The sequence below is a fragment of the Bos javanicus genome, chromosome 10 (genome assembly GCF_032452875.1).
Source record: "Bos javanicus breed banteng chromosome 10, ARS-OSU_banteng_1.0, whole genome shotgun sequence".
NCBI lineage: Eukaryota > Metazoa > Chordata > Mammalia > Artiodactyla > Bovidae > Bos > Bos javanicus.
In genome coordinates this window covers 75,166,266-75,188,069 of record NC_083877.1, presented here as the reverse complement: position 1 = coordinate 75,188,069, position 21,804 = coordinate 75,166,266, and the positions used below count along the sequence as shown (strand labels likewise).

At 38.9% G+C, this 21,804-nt stretch overlaps 1 protein-coding gene across 3 annotated transcripts in view; it reads left to right on the top strand.

Annotated features, from left to right (window-relative positions):
- Positions 1-20,141, top strand: part of PPP2R5E (protein phosphatase 2 regulatory subunit B'epsilon) — a 160,293-nt gene extending 140,152 nt beyond the window's left edge. For all 3 annotated transcript variants that reach the window (XM_061429077.1, XM_061429076.1, XM_061429078.1), the window contains 7 exons: positions 1,474-1,582; positions 3,013-3,066; positions 3,171-3,221; positions 4,871-4,990; positions 8,161-8,288; positions 10,364-10,465; positions 15,476-20,141. In XM_061429077.1, coding sequence (XP_061285061.1) covers positions 1,474-1,582; positions 3,013-3,066; positions 3,171-3,221; positions 4,871-4,990; positions 8,161-8,288; positions 10,364-10,465; positions 15,476-15,575 — 664 coding nt within the window. In that variant the 3' untranslated portion in view covers positions 15,576-20,141. The remainder of the gene's footprint in view (positions 1-1,473; positions 1,583-3,012; positions 3,067-3,170; positions 3,222-4,870; positions 4,991-8,160; positions 8,289-10,363; positions 10,466-15,475) is intronic.
- The last annotated feature ends 1,663 nt before the right edge of the window (positions 20,142-21,804 follow it).

Here is a 21,804-nt window from a genome sequence, read left to right as displayed (position 1 = left end):
GTACGTCAGGTCTCAATTGTGCTTATAGCATGTTTCCCAACTGACTCTACAAAACATAGTTTTGTGTTCCCCTTCTTTCATAATTATGCATTGCTAATTATTTTGGAATGACAGAAAGAGCCGACAGTTTATTCGTTATTCATCTAATCACCGTCAGACCAGTTACTCAAACATCTTCTTCTTGTCATTTTCGTTTCTCTGCCATAATTTTTGAAAGCAGGTTTGTAATAAACTAGAGGGACATCCCTGGTGGCACAGTGGATAAGAATCCGCCTGCCAGTGCAGGGGACATAGGTTTGATCTGGCCTGGGAAGATTTCACGTGGTGCGGGCAAAAAAGCCTGTGCACCACAACTACTGAGCCCACGCTGTAGAGCCCACAAGCTGCAACTGCTGAGCCCCCGTGCCGCAAGTCCTGAAGGCTGCACACCCGAGAGCCTGTGTTCTGCAACGAGAGCAGCCTGTGCTCTGCCACCAAGAGTAGCCCCCGCTTACTGCAGCTAGAGAAATCCTGCACACAGCAAGGAGGACCCAGCATAGCCAAAAATAAATAAATACAGTATTTTTAAAAAATTAGAAAGATTGCCATTTTCAAAGGGCCCATGTACCAGGTGTAGTTCTTGAACGGCTGCTGCCTGGAGTAGTGAAATGAATTGGGGAGAGGCAGCTGTTGTTGGGTTTCCACACACAAGGGAGTCTAATGTAGCTGGACAATGTGGTTACTTAGTTTCTTCTCCTAATATGAGGAGAGAGAGAAGGTGGAGCCACTTGGTTCCCTTTAGGACTTCCCACGGGTGGGCTTTATACCCTGGGGTGTTGTTGGCATGAGCAGATTTCAGGGATGGAAAGAAACACTGTCTGGAAATGGAAAGGGTCATCAGTGAACCAGGCCAGCGATTATTTGGGGAAGGATAAGGGGGAAGGAACGGAGAAGGCAATGGCACCCCATCCTGTGGATGGAGGAGCCTGGTAGGCTGCCGTCCATGGGGTCGCGAATAGTCGGATACGACTGAGCGACTTCACTTTCACTTTTTCACTTTCATGCATTGGAGAAGGAAATGGTAACCCACTCCAGTGTTCTTGCCTGGAGAATCCCAGGGATGGGGGCGCCTGGTGGGCTGCCATCTATGGGGTCACACAGAGTCGGACACGACTGAAGTGACTTAGCAGCAGCAGTAGCAAGTAAAAATAAAGAGTTTTGATACAAAAGCTTTTGGGAACTGTGCATCTGAGTGTAAGAGCTCAAGAGCCTTTGCTGGGAGATCAGAAGCAAATTTCCTTCTTTTAAATTCTCTTTCTACTTAAAGATATTCTTTAAAGCAACTGAGAGGACTTGAATGCCACTGGGGTGGGTTTTGGTTTGTTCTGGATCAAACAGAAACTGATTTAGATATACCTGATCTCACAAGAACAGCATCTCAATTTAGCTTGTGGTAATAACATCACTAATTCATGTCTCTTTTCTTTTTCCTAGTATTATCAATGGCTTTGCTTTACCTCTTAAGGCAGAACACAAACAGTTCCTGGTGAAAGTGTTGATCCCTTTACACACTGTCAGGAGCTTATCACTCTTCCATGCCCAGGTAGAATTTTGTACAACTACTTTCGGAAACAAAATAAAGTTTGTAAACCCAGTGTTTTGTTGTTCTTTTTATTTACTTAATTTAAACAAACAAAAGTCTTGTGAAAGTTAAAAATATCCCCCAAAGCAAATAAAATGTGTATATATTTGCCTGTGTATAGGAGAATCATGGGAATTATTCCTTAAGTGGGAACAGCAGTTGCTTAGTCATCTCATCTTACAGAGAGAACTTAGTTGCCCAAGTTCATAATCATATATTCAGCGGGTTGCGTGTGATAAACATGTAGGTTTCAGATTTAGACATTTGGAGGTATGTAACCATTTTGGAATGTTCTCAAATCTTTTAGCCCATCCTCATCTTGCGTTACTCTGTCCTTGCCCTTTTTGCCCCCTCTTCTAGTTCATTCACCTTTTTTTCCTCACCTTCTCCATACAAATAACACTCTCACAAGAAATGAAATCAATCAGTATTTTCACTTTAGCCTCCATTACTTTAAAAAGCATACCCTGTCTAGTCCCCTCATTCTAATTTCCCGCTAACACTGCCTTGCATGGTAAGCATGTCACTGGGAGGTTGATACATGCTACCATGGCGTTTTAGTTTTAGCATTTCAAACCTCTGACATGCCCCCTCCCTGTAATGGGAATGTTTTGAGTTTTCATAAAAATGTAACACATCTTTCAGAGTAGTGTTCCTCTTTAAATGTGAAATAGTGTGTTTCGAGGAAAAATTAGCCCATATGCTTCTAATTTAGAACACCATCAAAATATTGTTTCATAAGAGTGAATTTCTTGTCCAAGAATCTTTCTGAGCCCCTTTGCTGATCTTGCCTTGAGTTTTTGAAATAGGATATCACACTTCATGATCATTTAAAAAAATTCTTACCTTGATGAGTTAGCATCAGATGTGGAACTCTTCGTGTTTATTCAGGGTTCTATCCATGGCAGGTACAACCTTTTAAATCTTTCCATGAAACTTTCAACTTGGATGTGCCATTTCAGGTGGTCAGCAGTGTTTTCAGTTAAGTGCCTGCTTCTCAGATAGGGCTCTTCTGGAACCACAGTAAAACTGTATATTGTTAATGTTCCAGCAAAGAGAAAAGAAACCCGTGAGATGTAGCGCAAACTCTATGTAGATGAGATACTTTCAGAATATACTGGATGTGGTATTTCACCTCTGCTTTTCATTAACTGACTACTTCATGTCCCAACATTCTTTTTAAAAAAATTTCCCTGCTGCCTTATTAGTGTCGATCTTTGGCTTGAAAAAGTAGCTTATTTTCCTTTATATGTATTTTATTTTTTAAATGAATTGAATGTGAAGTTATTAAAACCAGATTCTGGAAGCTTTTTAGGGCTTTTTAATAATACATCTTTGAGCCCTGAGCATATAGAATTTCTAATTTTGTATTGTGTTTGCTTGTTTTCCAGCTGGCATATTGCATAGTACAGTTTCTGGAGAAAGATCCTTCACTCACAGAACCAGTAAGTATTTTTTTCTATAATTTTGAAAAACTTCAGAAAAACCACTTTTCATGGAGTATATAAGAAAAATGAAGTGCAATTTGTTTTTCTCCTTTTCATTTTAGGTTATTAGGGGATTAATGAAATTTTGGCCCAAAACATGTAGTCAAAAAGAGGTAAGTGTTCAGTGTCAGTGTGTTAATAGCTCACTAGAGCACTGAGATAATAGGCATCTGTAAAGATGCATTATCTTAGCTAATCCTCACGGTAACTCAGAATAAGGCAGGACTGTAAATATTCTCATTTTTACTAGTTATGAAATTGATAGTTAGGGGTTAAGTAGCTTTCCTGGGCATACTAAGTTTAGGTGATTAGGCCAGAGCATTCCCGCCTGACTCCTGCACCCTGGGCTTTTATCCTGGTCTGCTCACTGATGTCCGCTTCCTACGGAGTATGGAGGTTTTGCTGTCACTGTTGATAGATGCTGTAGCAACCTGCCCAGATACCCACTTTAAAGCATCATGTGGGTGAGATCTTACTATGCACAATCTTAAAATATGTTGCAGACCTTTAGTTTCAGCTGTTCACAAGTGGCCCTGGAAATCCCTGATTTATAATCATTTGTACTTTTGCCAAGACCTCACCGGGCATGTGCAGTGTGAGGTTGTGGTGGAAGCAAGTCTCCTTGCAAAGTGAGCCTCGCTGAGCACCAGATCTATACCACCTTTTCTGAAAGGTTAGAAACCATGTGGAAAACGGCCCGGAAACAAAGGTCAGCAGTTGGTTTTATATTTGGAGAGTGTTTTAGAAAAAATTCAGAATGTTTCTTAACAAATGGTAAGGCTCGACAATATTTCACTTTTGATGGAAACACCCTCCTTCTCAAATCAGCTTCAGTTCGCCAAAGCCCTCCTTTACATATTTTCAGAAACTCTTCTAATTTCTTAATACCTGTTAGGTAAAATTAAACTAGTCATTGCTGCCCAGATGCATCTTAAGATATGAAAATATCATTTTTCATATTTTAATTGCATACTTGATTTTTTTCTAGGCAGTCATTTCTTCATACCTAAATAGGAAAATGGTTTTTATTTCTCTCTCAGTTTTCCATTATATTTAAAACAAGTGACTGTACTATTGATTTGGCTCCATTTTGTGATCTAAAAGCTCTGGTTCTGCAAGCACAGGGTACTGAGGCAACGAGATTCATTGTGCCAATAGCGAGCGAGTGTGTACATATGTACATGTAAGCGTGGACAATGGGTCAGCGTGTGCTGAGGAGTTTAAAGTGGCATCTGTCTGTGACTAAATCTGCTCACTGGTGTGTCTCTGACTTTGTATGTTCTGTGAACCGGTGTCTCCTAGAGGAGCACCTCGCTCATGGCATGGGGCTGTCAGTGTTTGGCAAATATCTGCATGTGCCGCAGTGGACTTTGTCCATCATGCAAGAGGGCCACTTGCCCACCGTTTTAAAAATACGGAGGAGGGGAGGCAAGCCCCACAGGGACAGTCCCATTTCCCAGGGCCCTGCTGCAATGTGTAAGTACTCCCTGCTTTATGTACTAGATGTAGCACACAGAGTATTTTTTCCAAAGTAAATAGAATCACATCTTCAATGCTGCAGGAAATTTGTTCTTAACAAGTACCCTCTGGTGAATTTCTTATGAAATAAACATCCAACATAAGTTAAATTCTGAATTGTTCATGTTCGATTTTATGCATAAATTTTCACTATATTAAAACCATGCAAAATTCTCGTTTTCCTCATTGTCCGTATAGATTTTTAATCAATACCTGACTCTTGGTGTTTTGCATGTACTTCTAGGTCATGTTCCTTGGGGAGCTGGAAGAAATACTGGATGTGATTGAACCTTCGCAATTTGTTAAAATCCAAGAACCTTTGTTTAAACAAATCGCCAAGTGTGTGTCTAGCCCCCATTTTCAGGTTAGTTAAAAAGAGGGCATGAGCCAGAGTGGCTTGTACAACATGTATTATTTTGGTTGAGTTTTATTTCTATTGAAAGAAATGTAGTGGACGCTAGCTACCTGTTGTTTTTATTGGCTGTTTTTTCACACGATAATAATACTTGTGATAATCACCACCTTCATCTTTAACTCTTGCTACATGACATCCACTGTGATGGTGCATGTCTAGTAACTTGAATTCTCATGACCACTCTGCAGGCAGGGCATTATGATTTTTACAGATGTAAACACTGACCTTCAGAGCGGTACAAGAACTTGTCTCAAATGAAAGGGCTGAATAAGAGGTAGGCAGGTAGGGCTCCTATGGTGTGTAAGAGAGAATGGTGAATAAAGCTTAAGCGAAAAAAAGAATGCTGATCTTCTTTACTGTGTTACATGTTTCACATACATTACTCCTGAACTTCAGATCATCCTATGAGACTCCCCCACTCCACTTTCTAGATGAGAAAAAGGAGGTTCAGAAAATGATTTGTTGAAGTTCCCAAGAGGGAGTGAGGAGTCACATGGCATAGCTTCTTGTGAAAGCCTGTGACCTTCCGGTGGCACCAGTCTGCCTCCTTGTGGCCACTCTCAGAGATTACAGGGAAGGTGAGCCTGGGCAGCGCTTTTCTCCACTGGGGCCATTTAAGTTGTGCTGTGGGACCCACACTGGAGAGAAGAAGGTGATCTGGGGTGAAACACATTAGGTTTTCTAATTTGGCTGTCTCATCAAAGGTCCAAATCACAGACCTAGAGAATTGACTGTTTATATACTGCCTCTTGATTGGAAGAGATTGTTCAGATTGCAGTTGGCAGCACAAAGCCCCACTGCTAGCATGATGGACTTGATGGTAGACTTCCCTCTGAGCTGTTATTATCTTGCATAGTTAGAGACACTGGCTGTTGCTGTTCTAATTTTTGACCTAAAGACATCTTTAGTATGTCAAGTCAGTAATCTAATGACCACCTTGCAGTTGTACCACAGAGCCAAGAAAAAAAAAAGAAACCATTCTATGAACCATCACATTCAGATGATATGACACATGTCTAGGTTTCTTTGAAAATGAAGGACCCTTTGTAGATGTTTTACATATTACTCATGGTCTGTGGTACTCAAATACTTGGGTTGTTTACCTTATTTTTCAGTTTTTATTATGTGTTTGGGGGTAGTGGAGGACAAAGAGCAGGAATCTCTTTCCAAATGAACTTTATCAGGAAGACTTAGACTCAAGTGAAGCTCAAAAGCATCAAAGGGAGACAGAGTGTCTTAATCCACTGGGTCTGTGTCTTAGGGCTGCTTAACAAAATACCACAGACTGGGAGGCTTATGAAAAACAGAAAACTTTTCTCAGAGTCCCAGGGGCTGGCAGTCTGAGATCAGGGTGGCAGCATGTATGGGTGAGGGCTCTCTTTTGGGTCACAGACTTCTTCTTGTATCCTCACGTAGTAGAAGGGGCTAGGGGGCTCTCGGGGTCTCTCTGAAAAGGCACTAATTCCATCATCTTTGGAGATTAGGATCTCAATTTAGGAGTTTTGGAGGACGCAAACATTTAGACCACAGCAGACTTCCATAGCGCTTCCCAGGTGATGCTAGTGATAAAGAATCCACCTGTCAATGCAGGAGATGCAAGAGACATGCGTTCGGTTCTTGGGTTGGGAAGATCCCTCTGGAGATGGGCATGGCAACCCACTCCAGTATTTTTGCCTAGAAAACTCTGTGGACAGAGGAGCCTGGCAGGCGACAGTCCATGGGGTCACAAAGAGTTGGACATGACTTGAGCACACACATGTCTGTGTGGCTTAAACACTAGGAATTGATTTCTCATAGTTCTGTAGGCTGAAAGTCTGAGATCAGAGTGCCAGCATGGTCTGCTGCTGGGAGGGTTCTTTCTGGCTTGTACATCTTCTCACTGTGTCTTCGCATGGCCTTTCCTTGCTGCATGCTTGAGGAAAGAAGCAAATCTCTTGCTTCCTCTTCATACAAGGTCACTAAGCCTATCTGATTAGGACCTCACCCATATGACCTCATTTAACCTTAATTACCTCCTATCTCCAGATGCACTCACACTAGAGCTTAGGGCTTCAGCAAATGAATTTTGTGGAGGGGGTGGGGACAGATTTATTAAATGTATTTAAATGAAGCATAATTTCTTAATCGGTGTAAATGAAAGAAACTCTTTTCCTTTCCCCATATAACTACTCTTAGAGTTTTTAGTGGGTTTTTTTTGGTACTGTTTTTTTTTTCTTCTGAGACTTTGGTTTACTTGAATTCTTATTGTTATCTTAGATTGCTTTTTAGATTTTTTAGGTTTTCTTTGAAGCATGCCTTTGAATTCAGAGGGTCAGTTGGTAAAAGTGGCAGTCAGAAAAAAGAGGTCTGAGATAGCAAGTGCATGTACGTACAGCCAGTAGCCCTAAGTCCAAAACTGAGTGCCTTCCTCCTGGCTTACCCAGTTCAAAGGAGGGGACCAGAAATGAACTCTGGAAGGAGTCTAGGCACTAAACTCACGTCTCAGTTTATCACTGACAAGCAGTGTGACTGTAGCCAGGTTCCCCATCTCTCTGAACCCCAGTGCCCTCGTTTGTACAGTGGTACCCACTCCTCGGATGGTGGTAAGGATGACACATTCTGCCTGCAGGCTGGGCATAGTCTCTGGCCAAAGGAGGTGTTTAGCAAATGTGCCTGCTCTGCAGGGATGGGCAGCTGCGTTTTCTGCAGCAGCTATTGACTGAAGGCCAGCTACATACTGGGCCCTGTGGTTGATCTGAAGTGTGTGGGATGAAAGAGGTGAGCCAGGAAGGGAATTAAAGTGATGGGAAACAGCATGGCATTTAGAAGCAGGGTGAAGGTGTCTGATGCTTGCGAGCTGTGTAGGGAAAATGTGGAATCAGGAGAATAAATGTGTTAAAAGGAGAATAAAAATAAGCAGGTAGCAGATCTTCTTTTTCTTTCCCAAATTGATTAACCAGTTTGGAACTTTGTGAAAGATTTTAAACCCACAAAAATGTAAAGTGTGATTAATACTTAATTTTATACTTGTTTGAATGATACTAAAATAGTCTTAAAATACTTTTTTTGAAGAGGTTATAATTTTGTTTTATCTTTGTCTCTTTCTCTCTGTTAACATTTTCTTTTTCCTTTTCTCAAAGGTGGCAGAAAGGGCACTCTATTATTGGAATAACGAATACATCATGAGTTTAATAGAAGAAAACTCTAACGTCATCCTTCCCATCATGTTTTCCAGTCTTTATAGGATTTCAAAAGAACATTGGAATCCGTAGGTTTTCACAGTTTTCCCTCTCCTTCTCTTTCTTCCTCCCTGCCTCCTCTCCTCCTCCTCTTCCTTCCTTCCTTCTTTCCTCCCCGCTCTCCATACCTCCCTCTCTCCTTCCATCTTTCCCTCTCCTCCTCTCCTTTGGCCTCTCTTCTTCCTTCCTTCTCTTTTGCTTGATAAAATATCTTGTATGCATGCTGTATGTCAGATGCTGTGCGTGCTGCTGAAGATACGTGTGTGAAAAGGTAAAATGTCTACATTTTAGAAATTCACTGACTGGTTGGGGAGACCCACAAGTAAACAGATTTTTTATAAAACAGTGTTTTAAGTGTTGTTATGTTCACGTATCTGTTTATTTGAGGGCATCTTAACCTGTCTATGAATATTGCTAAGATCTTTTGGGGATGCTCTGGATCAAGTGGAGAGATTTGTATTATATTGATGGGGGTGATGATGCTCATACTGAATCTTAAAAGAATTGGGCAAGTGGATGGGATGGGGGTAGCCCATTGAGATGGTGGGTTTACCCGTCGCCTAAAAAGGCACAGAAGGTAAGAAGCCCCTGTTGTGTTCTGAGGCCTGTGAATTCGGGAGGGCTGAAGCGCACGGTCATTTGAGAACATCGAGTAGTGCCTACGTGAGTCTTCACCAAGTGAATAACAAGGAGACGTTAGAGAGTTGGAGGAAGGGAAGTGGTCTGAGTTGATTTGCATTTTAGCAAGATCCATTTTTTAAAAACCAACTCAGTCATTATACATATTCTGTAGAGGGCAAAAACATTTTTGAATGTTTTTTATCATCTAGTTTTATGAAAGTTAAAGCATTCTGTATTGAATGACTTGACATGTTTCTCTATGACATAGAAAGAAAATTGAATGTGGCATTAAAAATGAAATATAATTCCATATTTCCATAGTATGTTTGTCTACAAGCTTTGCATACAACTGTAAAATGTCATATTTCTCACTTTTCACATTTGTCAAATTTGTGACTAAAGCTTATAAAAATATAAGAGCTGGCAAACAGTTAAATTTCATTATGCAGGGAGCCTCTTGAGAACCTAGAGTGCTTCTAGCACGTGTCCTTAACCGCTCAGCAGACTGTGTTTGCCTTTTCTCCATCACAGCTCCATCACGGTCATATCTGAGAAGGTCTTTCTTTTCAACAAAAGACAGCTGAAGTTTCTCTTTTAATGAACACAGGGTAGAAGCAACACAGTAAACCCACTTATAAATGTTTTAGAAACTTCAAACCCAAGGAATGCCTTTTTCAGTGGTGTTGGAAAACACGCAAATTGGAAGAAATGTTGTATAGTTTTGCACAGGGAAGTGTTATTTAGATTCTAGTCTGGAGATACTAGGCTTGTCATGGCAGAGTCCTCACATTGCCGAGAGCTTATTCTTAGACTTGATAAGCATGGGCAGCCATTTGGCTCTTGAGCTGTTTAGTGTTCCATCACTGATAGCAGCCATCACCAGCTAGCCAATTACCTTCGGCCTGTGTGTTGAGTCAGCAAGAGGACTGATGCAAATCACCACTAGAAATGTAACTCTTATTAAGCTGCCCAACTTACGGGGGAGGGGGGGCTTGGTATCATCTTTGAATATGAATTATAGATATATAAACTTTGTTACCATGGAAACAGCCTTTGATTTTGATGAATTATGTATTTTATCACTTTAGAAATAAAATTCTATGGAAATTCAGGTCTCAAAGGTTGGTCCTGCCACAAGTATTCATTTTTAGGGTGAAGTTGCTTTATACTTGCCTTTTTATTAAATGAAATTAACAAGTGCCCATAGGCAAGTCTATTCTGGGTACCAGTGATTAGAAGGGCAAAATTAGATTTTCTTTTTCTAATCCTGCCAACCCCTCAGAAAGATCTCTTGTCTAAAGAATGTAGCTCTCTTCAGGTGGAAATGAATTGTAGGTCATTTCTAGTTGTTCCAACTAAAAAAGGGATGGTGACTAGGCGGTGTGAGCAGCTCATTCAGGTAAAGGTTGTACATCCATTTTCTTTGGGCAGCAACCCATTACATAGGACTAAACAACACGTTCCTTTCTCTCTGTGCTTCCAGGGCTATTGTGGCGTTAGTGTACAATGTGTTGAAGGCGTTTATGGAAATGAACAGCACCATGTTTGATGAGCTGACAGCCACATACAAGTCAGATCGTCAGCGGTAACTTTTTAAAGCTTTTTTGTCAGCTGTGCATAGAACTGTTGAGTTCTTTCCTTGCTCTTTGCTGAATTTGCCTCGTTGTACCTGAAATCCTAAGCAGCACAATTGTATTTATTTCCATATTCATTTTCGCATGTGCATTAGTTGTGTCTTTATTAGTGTGTCACTGGGTAACAAAGCGTCATTTTGGTTAAGTCTGCTTTCCTCCTCCCTTCCCTAATGTTTCTCTTCTGCGTCCAGGTTAGAAGCCTGACGCATAACTGGTGTTTCAGGCCCACGTAAGGGGACCATCAGGTTGATAGCCATCTGGATTCACTCCCATTCTAAACTAGAATGGGGCTGATATGTCCTTCACTCCAGCAGCAAGAGAGATGGGGCATGCTTTTGTTTAGCTCTTTGACCCAGAACTTAACTTTCTATACTAGAACCCAGCACATTCCTGTGATTTAGAGGGCAGTGAAAAGAACAAGGAGGTAAAGAGTATTATGCAAATCTTGATACGTTTAAGGTCAGAGGGAGCAGAAACCAGTTGAACTCATTATAATAAATGCTTCTGGTTTCATGGGTCTTTCTTGATTTCATTTATGTGATTCTTCAATTTTGTTATTTCTCGTTCAGTATATTCAACTTTCCAAAAGATGTGTCTTAGTCTGTGTGGGCTGCTATACTGTATTATAGGTATCTTGTGGGTAGCTTCCAAACAACAAAAATGTTCTGGAATCCAGAAACCCAAGAGCATGGCGCTACCATAGTTGGGTGAAGGCCCTCTTTCTGGTTCAGAGCTGGTACCTTCTCACTGTGTCTTTGAAGGTGGAAGGGGCAAGAGATCTCTGTGGGGTCTCTTTTATAAGAGCACTAATCCCATTCATGAGGGCTCCACCCTCATGACCTAATCACCCCCAAAGGCCCCACCTACTAATACCATCACCTCTGGGGTTTAGGATGTCAACATGTGAATTTTGGGGGCATACAAATATTCAGACCCTTTGATGTACTTGGAGAGGTTGAGGAAAGTCTGGAGAGCTAGTTAGTAGTTGAACCGCTGGGTTGACTTTTCTCATCCAGAAGAAAATGTCAGCTTTGTGTATATTATAAAACCATAGACTTTCAAGGATCCCAGTGTTCATACTCAGGACCTGGCTAAACCTCCTGAGAAAAACTGTCTGGTTCCTTTGCACCTTTCCCCGATTTTTAATATGTTACTTGGATTTTAGATAAAAGGAGCAATGAAGGGAAAGGGGTGGCAGGGGACAGATGATCGTCACAGTGATTTTTTAAAAAATTACCAAGATATGGCATACAAGAGTAACTTTATGGAATACGAAAAGTGTTTAATAGTAGAGAGAAGAGACTTGAGTTGTTTTTAATACCATGTTGAGGTAAATATTAGTTATTGGATATGTTGTACCAGACTTAAAGAACTTTTAATTTACTATATTTGTAGTTGTTTCAAATCATTAAATTTATAATAACTCTCCATGTTTCAAACTTAAAATCTTTAAAAAATGTTATTTAAGTGAAGGGAATACAGGGCAGATTTTCATACTGTGATATACCATTAAGGAGTGCATTGTACGTAATATCCTTCTTTTTATAGTAACTAGAAACCCATTTTTATTTTGCTAGTTGAATAAGAATTAAATCTGTAGAAATCCATTAAGACTACTGAAGACATGTTTCTAAAATATTCAAATCATTTGAATTAATTTCGTTCATTTTTATTGAATTTCAAAACTGTTTTATGATCATTTATCATTTAAACTAAATAGGCCAGCCTCTTGAAAAAGATAATTAACAGCAAATAGACACTATGAAGCTGACTATGACAGTCTGGTGCTTTAAAGTGATTTATAGCGAGTGGACTTTCTTTATGACAGAAGGAGTATTTAAAAACCAGTATTTTGTCTAATGAGCAATACAAGGGTATACTTAGTAGATGGAAATACTAGTTTTTCCATGGATATAGGAAGAGAAAAAGAGACTAAAGAGATTTATTTGGTATTGTCCGACAAGAGCTTCTCTGGTGGCTCAAATGGTAAAGAATCCACCTGCAGTGTGGGAGACGTGGGTTGGATCCCTGGGTTGGGAAGAGTCCCCTGGGTTGGAAAGAGTCCCTTGGCGGAGGGAATGGCAACCCACTCCAGTATTCCTAGCTGGAGAATCCCCATGGACAGAGGAGCCTGGTGGGCTACAGTGCATGGGTCACAAAGAGTCCCAACAAGAAATGAAAAGAGGATTTATTTCTAGAAGGCAAGAAGTTAGTAACTGTTGCAGTTCAGATCAACATTTTTTAAAATATTTAATCTGAAAATGGTGGGTGGAATAAGTAACTAACTCTGACGGATACATATGTCAACATTAGTGCTCTGTGAAATTGTAACAGGGAGTTTGACATTATCCTTAGTATGACAGCCTAGTGAAGTTTTAAACTGCCACCTACAGGGAGAGAGAAAAGTGGGAAAGAATAGGGGTGACAGAAGCTAATCAGAAATATTTAGGGTTTTTGAAGATAAAGCTGTCAGAATAAAAGATGTATGATAACTCAGCAAAAAGTTTACCTAGAAGAAAAGCCCCATAGGGTAGACTGCTGCTGCTGCTAAGTCGCTTCAGTCGTGTCCGACTCTGTGCGACCCCGTAGACGGCAGCCCACCAGGCTCCTCTGTCCATGGGATTCTCCAGGCAAGAACACTGGAGTGGGTTGCCATTTCCTCCTCCAATGCATGAAAGTGAAAAGTCAGAGTGAAGTCGCTCAGTCGTGTCTGACTCTTAGCGACCCCATGGACTGCAGCCTACCAGGCTCCTCCGTCCATGGGATTTTCCAGGCAAGAGTACTGGAGTGGGGTGACTGCATTGATTGCTATACAACTCTTGATCAAAGACTGGTGAAATGCCTCAGTGACAAGATTATGAATGTTTAATCATGTCAGCTCTTCATTTAAACTGCAAATTAAGGCAATAAGAACCTAACATATATTGAAGCTGTTTTTTAGTTGAATAAAGTCTCTAAAGCCCTTGCTTACTATCTTCCTCCTCTTCCAAGTAAAAAGATCAATATGCATTGAAACTCAGCAGGATCAGCAAAATTTACTTTCAAATCAGTATTCTATGATAACATTTATTTAGACCTAATGTTGGGCTTCCCTGGGAGTCCATTGTTTAAGAATCTGCCTTGCCGTGCAAGGGAAACCTGTTTGATCCCTGGTCTGGGAAGAGCCCACATCCTAGAGCAACTAAGCCCGTGTGCCATAACTACTGAGCCAGCCCTCTAGAGCCCGAATCACAATGACTGAACCCACACACTGAATCTGCTGAAGCCCAAGTGCCTGGAGCCTGTGCTCTGCAACAAGAGAAGCCACTGCACTGAGAAGCCTGTTCCACCACAACGAAGAGCCCCCGCTCACCACGACTAGAGAAGGGCCTGCACGGCAATGAAGACCCAGCACAGCCAATGATAGATAAATAATAAAGCTTTAGACAGACCTAATGTTATCCCCAAATTGTACTGAGAAACCTAAAGTGATGATTTACCAAACAGTTTTGCTCTGCAGTTAGGTATCTAGGATCCATAGTGGTTGGAGAATTATTGCCCTATAAATAAAATTTTTCAGGGTCAAAGGTACCAAGTAGGTAATTGTTTGAAAAACTATTATGCCTACTAAAATTTATATTGTATCAAGTGTATTTGAGCCAGTTAAAACTAGTTGCAGTAAACAAGGCTTAAATTGCCAAAATACTAATTATAAAATGATGGAATGGGGATGTAAAAGTTTTTAGATATTTCTAGAGGTATTTTGGCAGGGGGGGATGAAGATTAATTTCTGTTGCTGTAGACAATCAGTACAACTTAAAAAACTGGTAATGACTTAAAAAATATAAGGCAGTGGAATTACGTATACATTCCACTTATGTGGATTTCCTTCACTGAATAAATACACTATACCACAGTGAAGTGCAAAATTCTTGCTAAGTCAAATTCTTCCCAAGTGAAGTAGAGCCCCTGTTTTTAGGAATTATCTGAATTTATAGATTCACAAATATTATCAGGTGTGCTGTTTACTGGTTCATCACAACATGAAGAAACTAGGGACAGTGTAGTGAGTTATTTTTAATAAATATGAATTTATAGTGTACCCATGTGTTCCTGGATTGCGTACTTACTACTTCATTGATATTAAAGTTAACATCTTTTCTTTTATAAAACTATGGTAATCTAAAAATGTCCTTGGCAAAATAAAATTCATTTACCCTATTTTGAACATCTAGTTTTTGGGAAAATTTTAACCAAACAGTAAAATCTGAAGTCTGTAAGTCACAAATTGATATTGAGCCAATTCGAAGGCTTGGAACATTAAAAATTTAATAACTGATAATACTAACAAAGTTCTGTTGAGAATTAAAACTGAAATTATAGAAGAAAGATGTTTAGTTTTATATATAGGTATAAAATAAATTCATAATTTGGTTCCTGTGGTTTGATATTTTTAAGAACAAGATTCTGCTAAAGACTTTACATACATATAATGCAGAAAAAATGGACTGTAATAAAGAGGAAGTATGTTTTCTTGACCTACTACCTTCTCTATATCATGTCATCTCTAGCAACCCTTTTGAGAAATTATTCAGAGAGAAAAAGAAAATCAGATTTGAACTAGACCCAAAGTAAAAATGCCATTGGATTTAGGGTAACAGATACTTATAAATGTTGATCTTTTTTTTTCTTGGTATTTTGAAGTTAATCTTCCTTATTAAGCTAAGTGTAAAGGAATATTAATGTGAAATGAAATCTTAAAATATACTTGTCATTTCCTACTCTATGTTCTTTCTATATATGTGTCAAGGAAAAAAAAAAGAGCAGAAAACCAAAAAGATTAAACACCTACAAGTTTAATGCCAAAGTTTTCAGAGATTTTTAAAAGACTGGGTTAAAATATGTCAAAGGGGCAGTTATTGTTGGATAATCTTTTTAAACTTTCTCAGTTGTTTACCTTATATTCTATTTTTTTTCCCCAGTGAGAAAAAGAAAGAAAAGGAACGTGAAGAATTGTGGAAAAAACTGGAGGATCTGGAGTTAAAGAGAGGTCTTAGACGTGATGGGATAATTCCAACTTAACAAAAATAACGACAACAACATTACTAACCTGTGGAGTCACACATTTATGTAGTAGAAGATGGAGCAACAGTTTTCTGTATTGTGCAACTTTACAGTAGATTTCACATTTGTTTCATTATTACAACAGCACTGTATATACCTGTCTCTAAGTAAAGGAAAAAAAAAAAATAAGGACTTCAATCCAAAGTTTGGACAGTAGATGGACTTCTCAGAACTTGGCAAACATAATTATTGTTCTAACCCTCTTTTAAAAAAAAAAGCAGTCTTCAGAGGTCTGTTGATGAAATTGCTATATTAAAATTCCATTATTGGGAGTTCCTTATTTATCATTAGCAGAGAGTATGAAACAATTTTCAAATGTGAACAATCTTAAATTTAGCTTGTCTTTCTGCTAAGCTGTTAAATGTATTTATAGTAAAGGAAGGAAAAAAAAAAAGACTGTCATTTCCTTATAAGTTTGTATAACATCCTCCTCTGGATAACTTGACTGTAATTTGACATCTTTTCCTTTTGCACATCTTCATGAGTTGAATGTGGAATGGGGCTATGAAGTATAAAGGTCCCGTGTTAAAAGTTTTGTTTACTGGAATGAACATCCTTCCAGTAACCAGGTAGTGCTGGTACTCCTTTAGTTTTAAAATTAGGAGTAAAAGAGAACAGGTGATAAACATGGTAGGGAAGGGAATTTCGGATTCATGCCTGAGTTTATGGTGAATCCAGATCAATGTCTTGAATCCTTTGAAAACAGGCACTGGGACAGGAGAGGGTTCAGCACCTGACCAGTATTAGTTATGTACATCACTGAAAACACATACCAGAGATGTTTTAGAAATGTCAGGAGACATCCTTTCGGACCATTTGGAAATAAGAAAGACAAACACTGAACAGTACAACCATGAAATTGATTGCCAGGATGTGAATCTAATTGGGAATAGAGTCGAGCAAACAGCTTGGACTGTTTGGAGTTGTTGCCTTACTTTTTCATATGTATTTATAAAGTATTCCAGCAAAAAGAGGATGTAGCCTCTGGGGAAAACAAACAAACATATTACAGTGTTTTTTGTAGATTCTCGTTCTGTATCCCATCACAGCGCCAGCCCTGTTTTTAGCCAGAAAGGATTCAGGATAAACATTATTATGCATTCTGAATTGGATGCGTATTCCTAACTACTGTATTTGTTACCAAAAGTGGTTCTACAAATGCTACTGAAAAAAAATCTGGAAATTCCTAATGTCCTGAGTGTTAATAATAAAGTTTAAAAATGCTTTTATATCAAAGGTGCATTGTGACCAAATTGTTTAAGAAAACAAAAAAACACACAAAATCTAGGGCTGTATTATAGATATATCTTACTGGCTCTCTGCTCTGTATTTGAAAGAGGAATCTTACATCTTGGGGAGTTAAAATGCTGATAAAACTTGTGTACATTGTGTACTTAACCTAATGCAGTTGCATTATCATGTACTGAAAGATACGTGTTTTGGGATTTATTTCCAGGATGCTTTTGCTTGTTATGGACATGGCAGCAGTGAGTTGATAATCCTAAACCATCCCTTCCAGAAGTATTCGTGACATGGAGCTGATTCTGCGTTCATGTGTTGAATTGTGATAGTAGCAAACAGGAACATATGAACTGTTGTTGCTCTTAATAGAAATATGGTATCAATATGGGCTTGTATAGTTTATTCCTTCCATTTAAAATATAAGATAGAATATGCAGTTTTATTCTTTATAAGAAAAAAGGAAAAAAAAAGAAGCCGCTGACCTTTCTCCCCTATCAAGTGTTTCAGGATTATCAGGTCACAGTTTGTGCATCAAAAGTCAGCCAGTTATGGACATTGTCATCTCAATAACTTTGTAAAACAAAAACAAAACTTGGCATTGTTAATTCTGAAAAAGAAACAGCAGTAAAAGAGTCGTATGCAATATCAAACACAACATGGTTTAGTGGAATTAATAGATTTTTTTTTTTTTTAAGAACTTTAATGGGGATTCAATGTAAAGCTGGCAGAGGCTGCCAAAGATGAAAGAACTTACTTTAAAAGTGCTGGAGCAAAGGTGCAAGTTCAAATGCTAAAGATAAAAAATAAATTTGTAACAAACCATCTCCTTCAGCCCTTTTGATTTTAGCCCATGGGTTTTGACTTTGCTTTATATTTAATTTTGACAATATGAACTTTTGTTTGCTATCAAGGTCACAGGTTTATGAACTATATCTCTGCCCATTAGAATGAAATGCAGTCATTTGAAATGAGAAAGACCAGGACTCTTTATTGCACCTTACCCTGTCCTCAGAGTTAAGGTGAAAGCTGTACCGATATCCTTGATGTCAATTTCGTATGCTGAGCATTCCAAACTGAGAAGAATAAAGCCAAATTTTAGACATATTTAAAGAAGCTATTATATGTCTAAAATTCATAGGGCAACTTCTGAGAAGAAACACTGTCTTTTCTACTTTAACCGAAAGTGACAATGTGACATTTGTCATGTTGGATCCAGTGACGCAGAGTAACTGAGGTAACCTGACTGTTGCACTATGTGACATATTTAAGGACGTACTTGCTGCATTTGCAGCAGCCCTCTCTCTTTGTCCTTTCCCACATTTCTGCTGTTGCTGCAAGTCGAGTTAATTGTGACAAATGCATCTTTGTGTTATATTTTGTTTGCTTCCTAATTTCCAGAACTATATATAAATATATTTTTTAAATAGCAAATATTGTAGTTAGTGAGTGATGATCACTCCAATCTTATCCCTACCATATTGGTTTCAGGGGTAGGACTAAGAGTGTCTTTGGAAGAAAAACAAAAAACGAAAACAAAACCCTGTGGTTTAGAAGGATGCTGAGGCCTTAGGCTGTGGGCCTGGAACAGCCATGTGAGTGAACTGACCCATCTCATACTTTGAATCAAGCATGCATTCCTTTTCTCATTGTGCAAGTGTCCCCAGTTTTCCCTCAGTGTTTAGTTTTCGGCCTTTGAAATTTTATTATATTTTGCTCTCCCTAACATGTTTTTTATAAAATAAAATAAAAAATAAAAAAAGTGAGATATAAGTAATACCCTCAATGCCTCTGGATACTCACAAGCAGGGTTATACTCCTTCATCTTGGGCTCACTTGCCTAAATGGAAGGGTTTAATTTATTTTGTACCTCCTTCTATGCGTGGGACAGTCCAGGGTGCGGAGCCAGGAATTGCTCATAATTGCACCTGCTATACTTAAATGTATAGCCCTAGGCTCAATCACACTATGGAAAGAAAAAAAAAGTATATTTAGAGCTTTAAAAGCTTTTTTATTTTTTTGTGGGGGCCGGGGTGGGGGGTGGGTGGGAAAGGGAAGATGTATGGATGCTATTGGCATTTTTAAGTGTTCAGAGGTGTTTTTTTTTCCCCCTTCTGTTTTGTTTTTTTCCCTTCAATTGGATGCACTGACCTGGCCCAAGAAATAAAGAGATTCTCTCTTTTGATGCTGTTACCAATGTTATGACAAAGTGACAGTCGCCTAGAACAAAAAAAGTGGCACCAGACATGATCAGTGATATTTATTTGCACATCGATATTTTTATTTTTATATTCTGGCTCAGCTGCTTCTCTGAGTGGAGTTAAGGAATGAGCCACAAAGAATTTTTGTAGTAGCTATATTGGGAACGCATTTTATATTTCTCAGTATTTAATTTTGAAACTCTAAAAGGATGGTGCATCTTGAGAGAAAGCTGAGCAAATTTTAATCTGGTGGAATGTTCGTTTGTGCTGCTTATTGTGCACAACTGCAGCAGTAGCATCTCTCTTGGAAATAAACATCCCAGATTATGACGTCTATGAATATAGGTTTCCTTTTCTACCCCACTCTTTCCCTTCCCTCCCCCGTCTTTCCTTCTTTCCCTTCTCTTTACTTTTTTGGAAATCACTTATTGTATATAAGTTGTAATCCAGACCTCATGTATCAATGGGGAACTTTCAAATATAAATATTACCAATACATTTTCTGGTTGTTGTCTGATTTTTGATTGAGGTATAATGAGAATGACATGTCCATTGCTTTTGGTTTGAGGACTTCGCTTTAGCTTCATACATCTTTTGGTATTTTAGTATTTCATTGTTTTAGCAGGAGAGGGCAGCAAAAGTTCATTTTCCCTGTTAGAAATGCTGTGGTTCATGACCGGTTTTAAATTTAGTTGTGTGTGTGTGTTTTTAAACAGCATCTGTTTGTGGGTAGAGGTAAAAAATGAAACATTTTTGATAATGAAAATTTGCATATGAAAATTATAGACTGATTGAACCAGACAGTGAAGACTTCTGATCCACATGAAAGTCAAAAGGCCACAAAAGAATCTTCTGGCACTGGCTAAAATATGCTACTTCCTTTTCAAACACAACAAAATGCAAGCTGAATCTTAAAACACTTGGAGTTTAAAATGTCTTTCTTTGGAAATGATTTACTTTCTTCAAAGTGGTAACAGAAACAAAAATGAAGGTGCTCCTGAAGGAAAATGTAACCTTCCCCTTTCACAGCTGTGTGAGAGGTTCTGTACTGTGGGTACATCCAATAAAGAAGCGGTGAAGAGTTTTCAGGCGCCTGGCTATGTGTGTGTGTTCATCTGTTTCTGACCTCCGTGACCTTTTTGAACCATACAAATGGTAGATTTGATCAATATAAATGTGAAGTTGGTATGTTCAGGCTTTCAACTTGAGAAAATCAGTTTGTAGTTAGGGTGGGCTTCAGGATCTATTGCTGGATATGCAAATACCCCAAAACTTGGTGGCAAAATCAAAGTTATTTTGTTCACAAATGTACGATGTGGGCAGGACTTGGCAAGAATTCTTGTCTTTGCTATTCCAGTGTCAGCTTGGGTTTATCAAGGGGGACAGGAGTCATGGCTCACTTGCATGGCTGGCCAGTCGGTGCTGGCTGTTGACTTGGGGTTCAGCCAGAGACCTCATTTCTTATTGACACAGACCTCCTTATGGGGGTGCCTTCCTTTACTTCCTCAAAGTATGAAAACTAGGAATGAACGTTTTAATCGACAGGAGGTGGATACTGCGAATTCTTTAAAACCTGGGCCCAGAAACTGTCACAGCATGATTTCTGTCATATTTTGTTGCTCAGACAGTGATGAAGTCTGCTCAGATACAAGTGCAGGGGATGTGAGCCTCATTGCTATGTGATGAGAGGAATGTCATCTGTAGCCAACCCTGGGATACTTTGTAAAGCATTTGATTTAGGTGTGGTTTACTCTCTTGGCTAATTAGATTTGGAACCACGTAGAGTTAACTAGTTAATGTTTCATGTTCAGTTAAACTAAGTTGGGAGGGGAAAAAAAATCCTTGTACATTCAGTAGTTTTGTATTTCAAAGCATGACAATTTTACATCTGAAGATCACCTTGGTAAGTTACTTACCAAGAAGAAACTTGTAACAAAAAATTTCAGGGTTCATAGAAATATGAGTTGATTTCCATGGAATGTCTAACCTTTTCTATAACATTGCTTCCTGTCTTATAATGAAGCAAAACAAATGTATAATCCAGATTTTGTTTGTTTGTTTTAGCCAAGACTAAGTATGGAAAAGTATGGAATAGTTGACCAAGACTGTGGGATTAGGGGAATTAAAATTTGCTTGTTTCTGATTATGATACATGTTCATTGTATATTCTTGAGAAGGAAGATTTTAAGAAACAAACTGAATACCTATATGCTACTCCCCATATCAAAAAGACCATTAAAAGTCATGTATGTTCATTGATTGACTGGACCAATGTTAATTGATCACCTCTGTCCAGAGTTTTGCCCATCCTCTGTTGTTCCCATTTCCTACATCTTTATTGTCTCATTTAATTTTGTTCACAATCTGAATTAATTATACGATTTGAGTCAAATTTTGCTGCTACCAGATGATATGGGGCCTCAGAACCAGGATGGATATCAGTCACGGCCCCCTTTGTCCTCCCTAAAGCTCTTCAGGCAAGGTGTCTTCAGCCAGTGTCACCCAAGATGATGACCATGGACTTGGAAGACAGAGACCCCTGGGATCATTTGGCTTCTGACATTTATCAACGGTGTGACTTTGGGAAAACTGAGCTAAGCCTCAAATTCATTTGTAAAGTGGTACTTATTTTTCAGTGTTGTTATATTCTATTAGGCAGTATATGTAAAATAGCATAAAGTGTGACACATGGTAACCTTAAAAATATTATGTTTGATGAATACTTTATTAAACCCAAAAGTTAAACC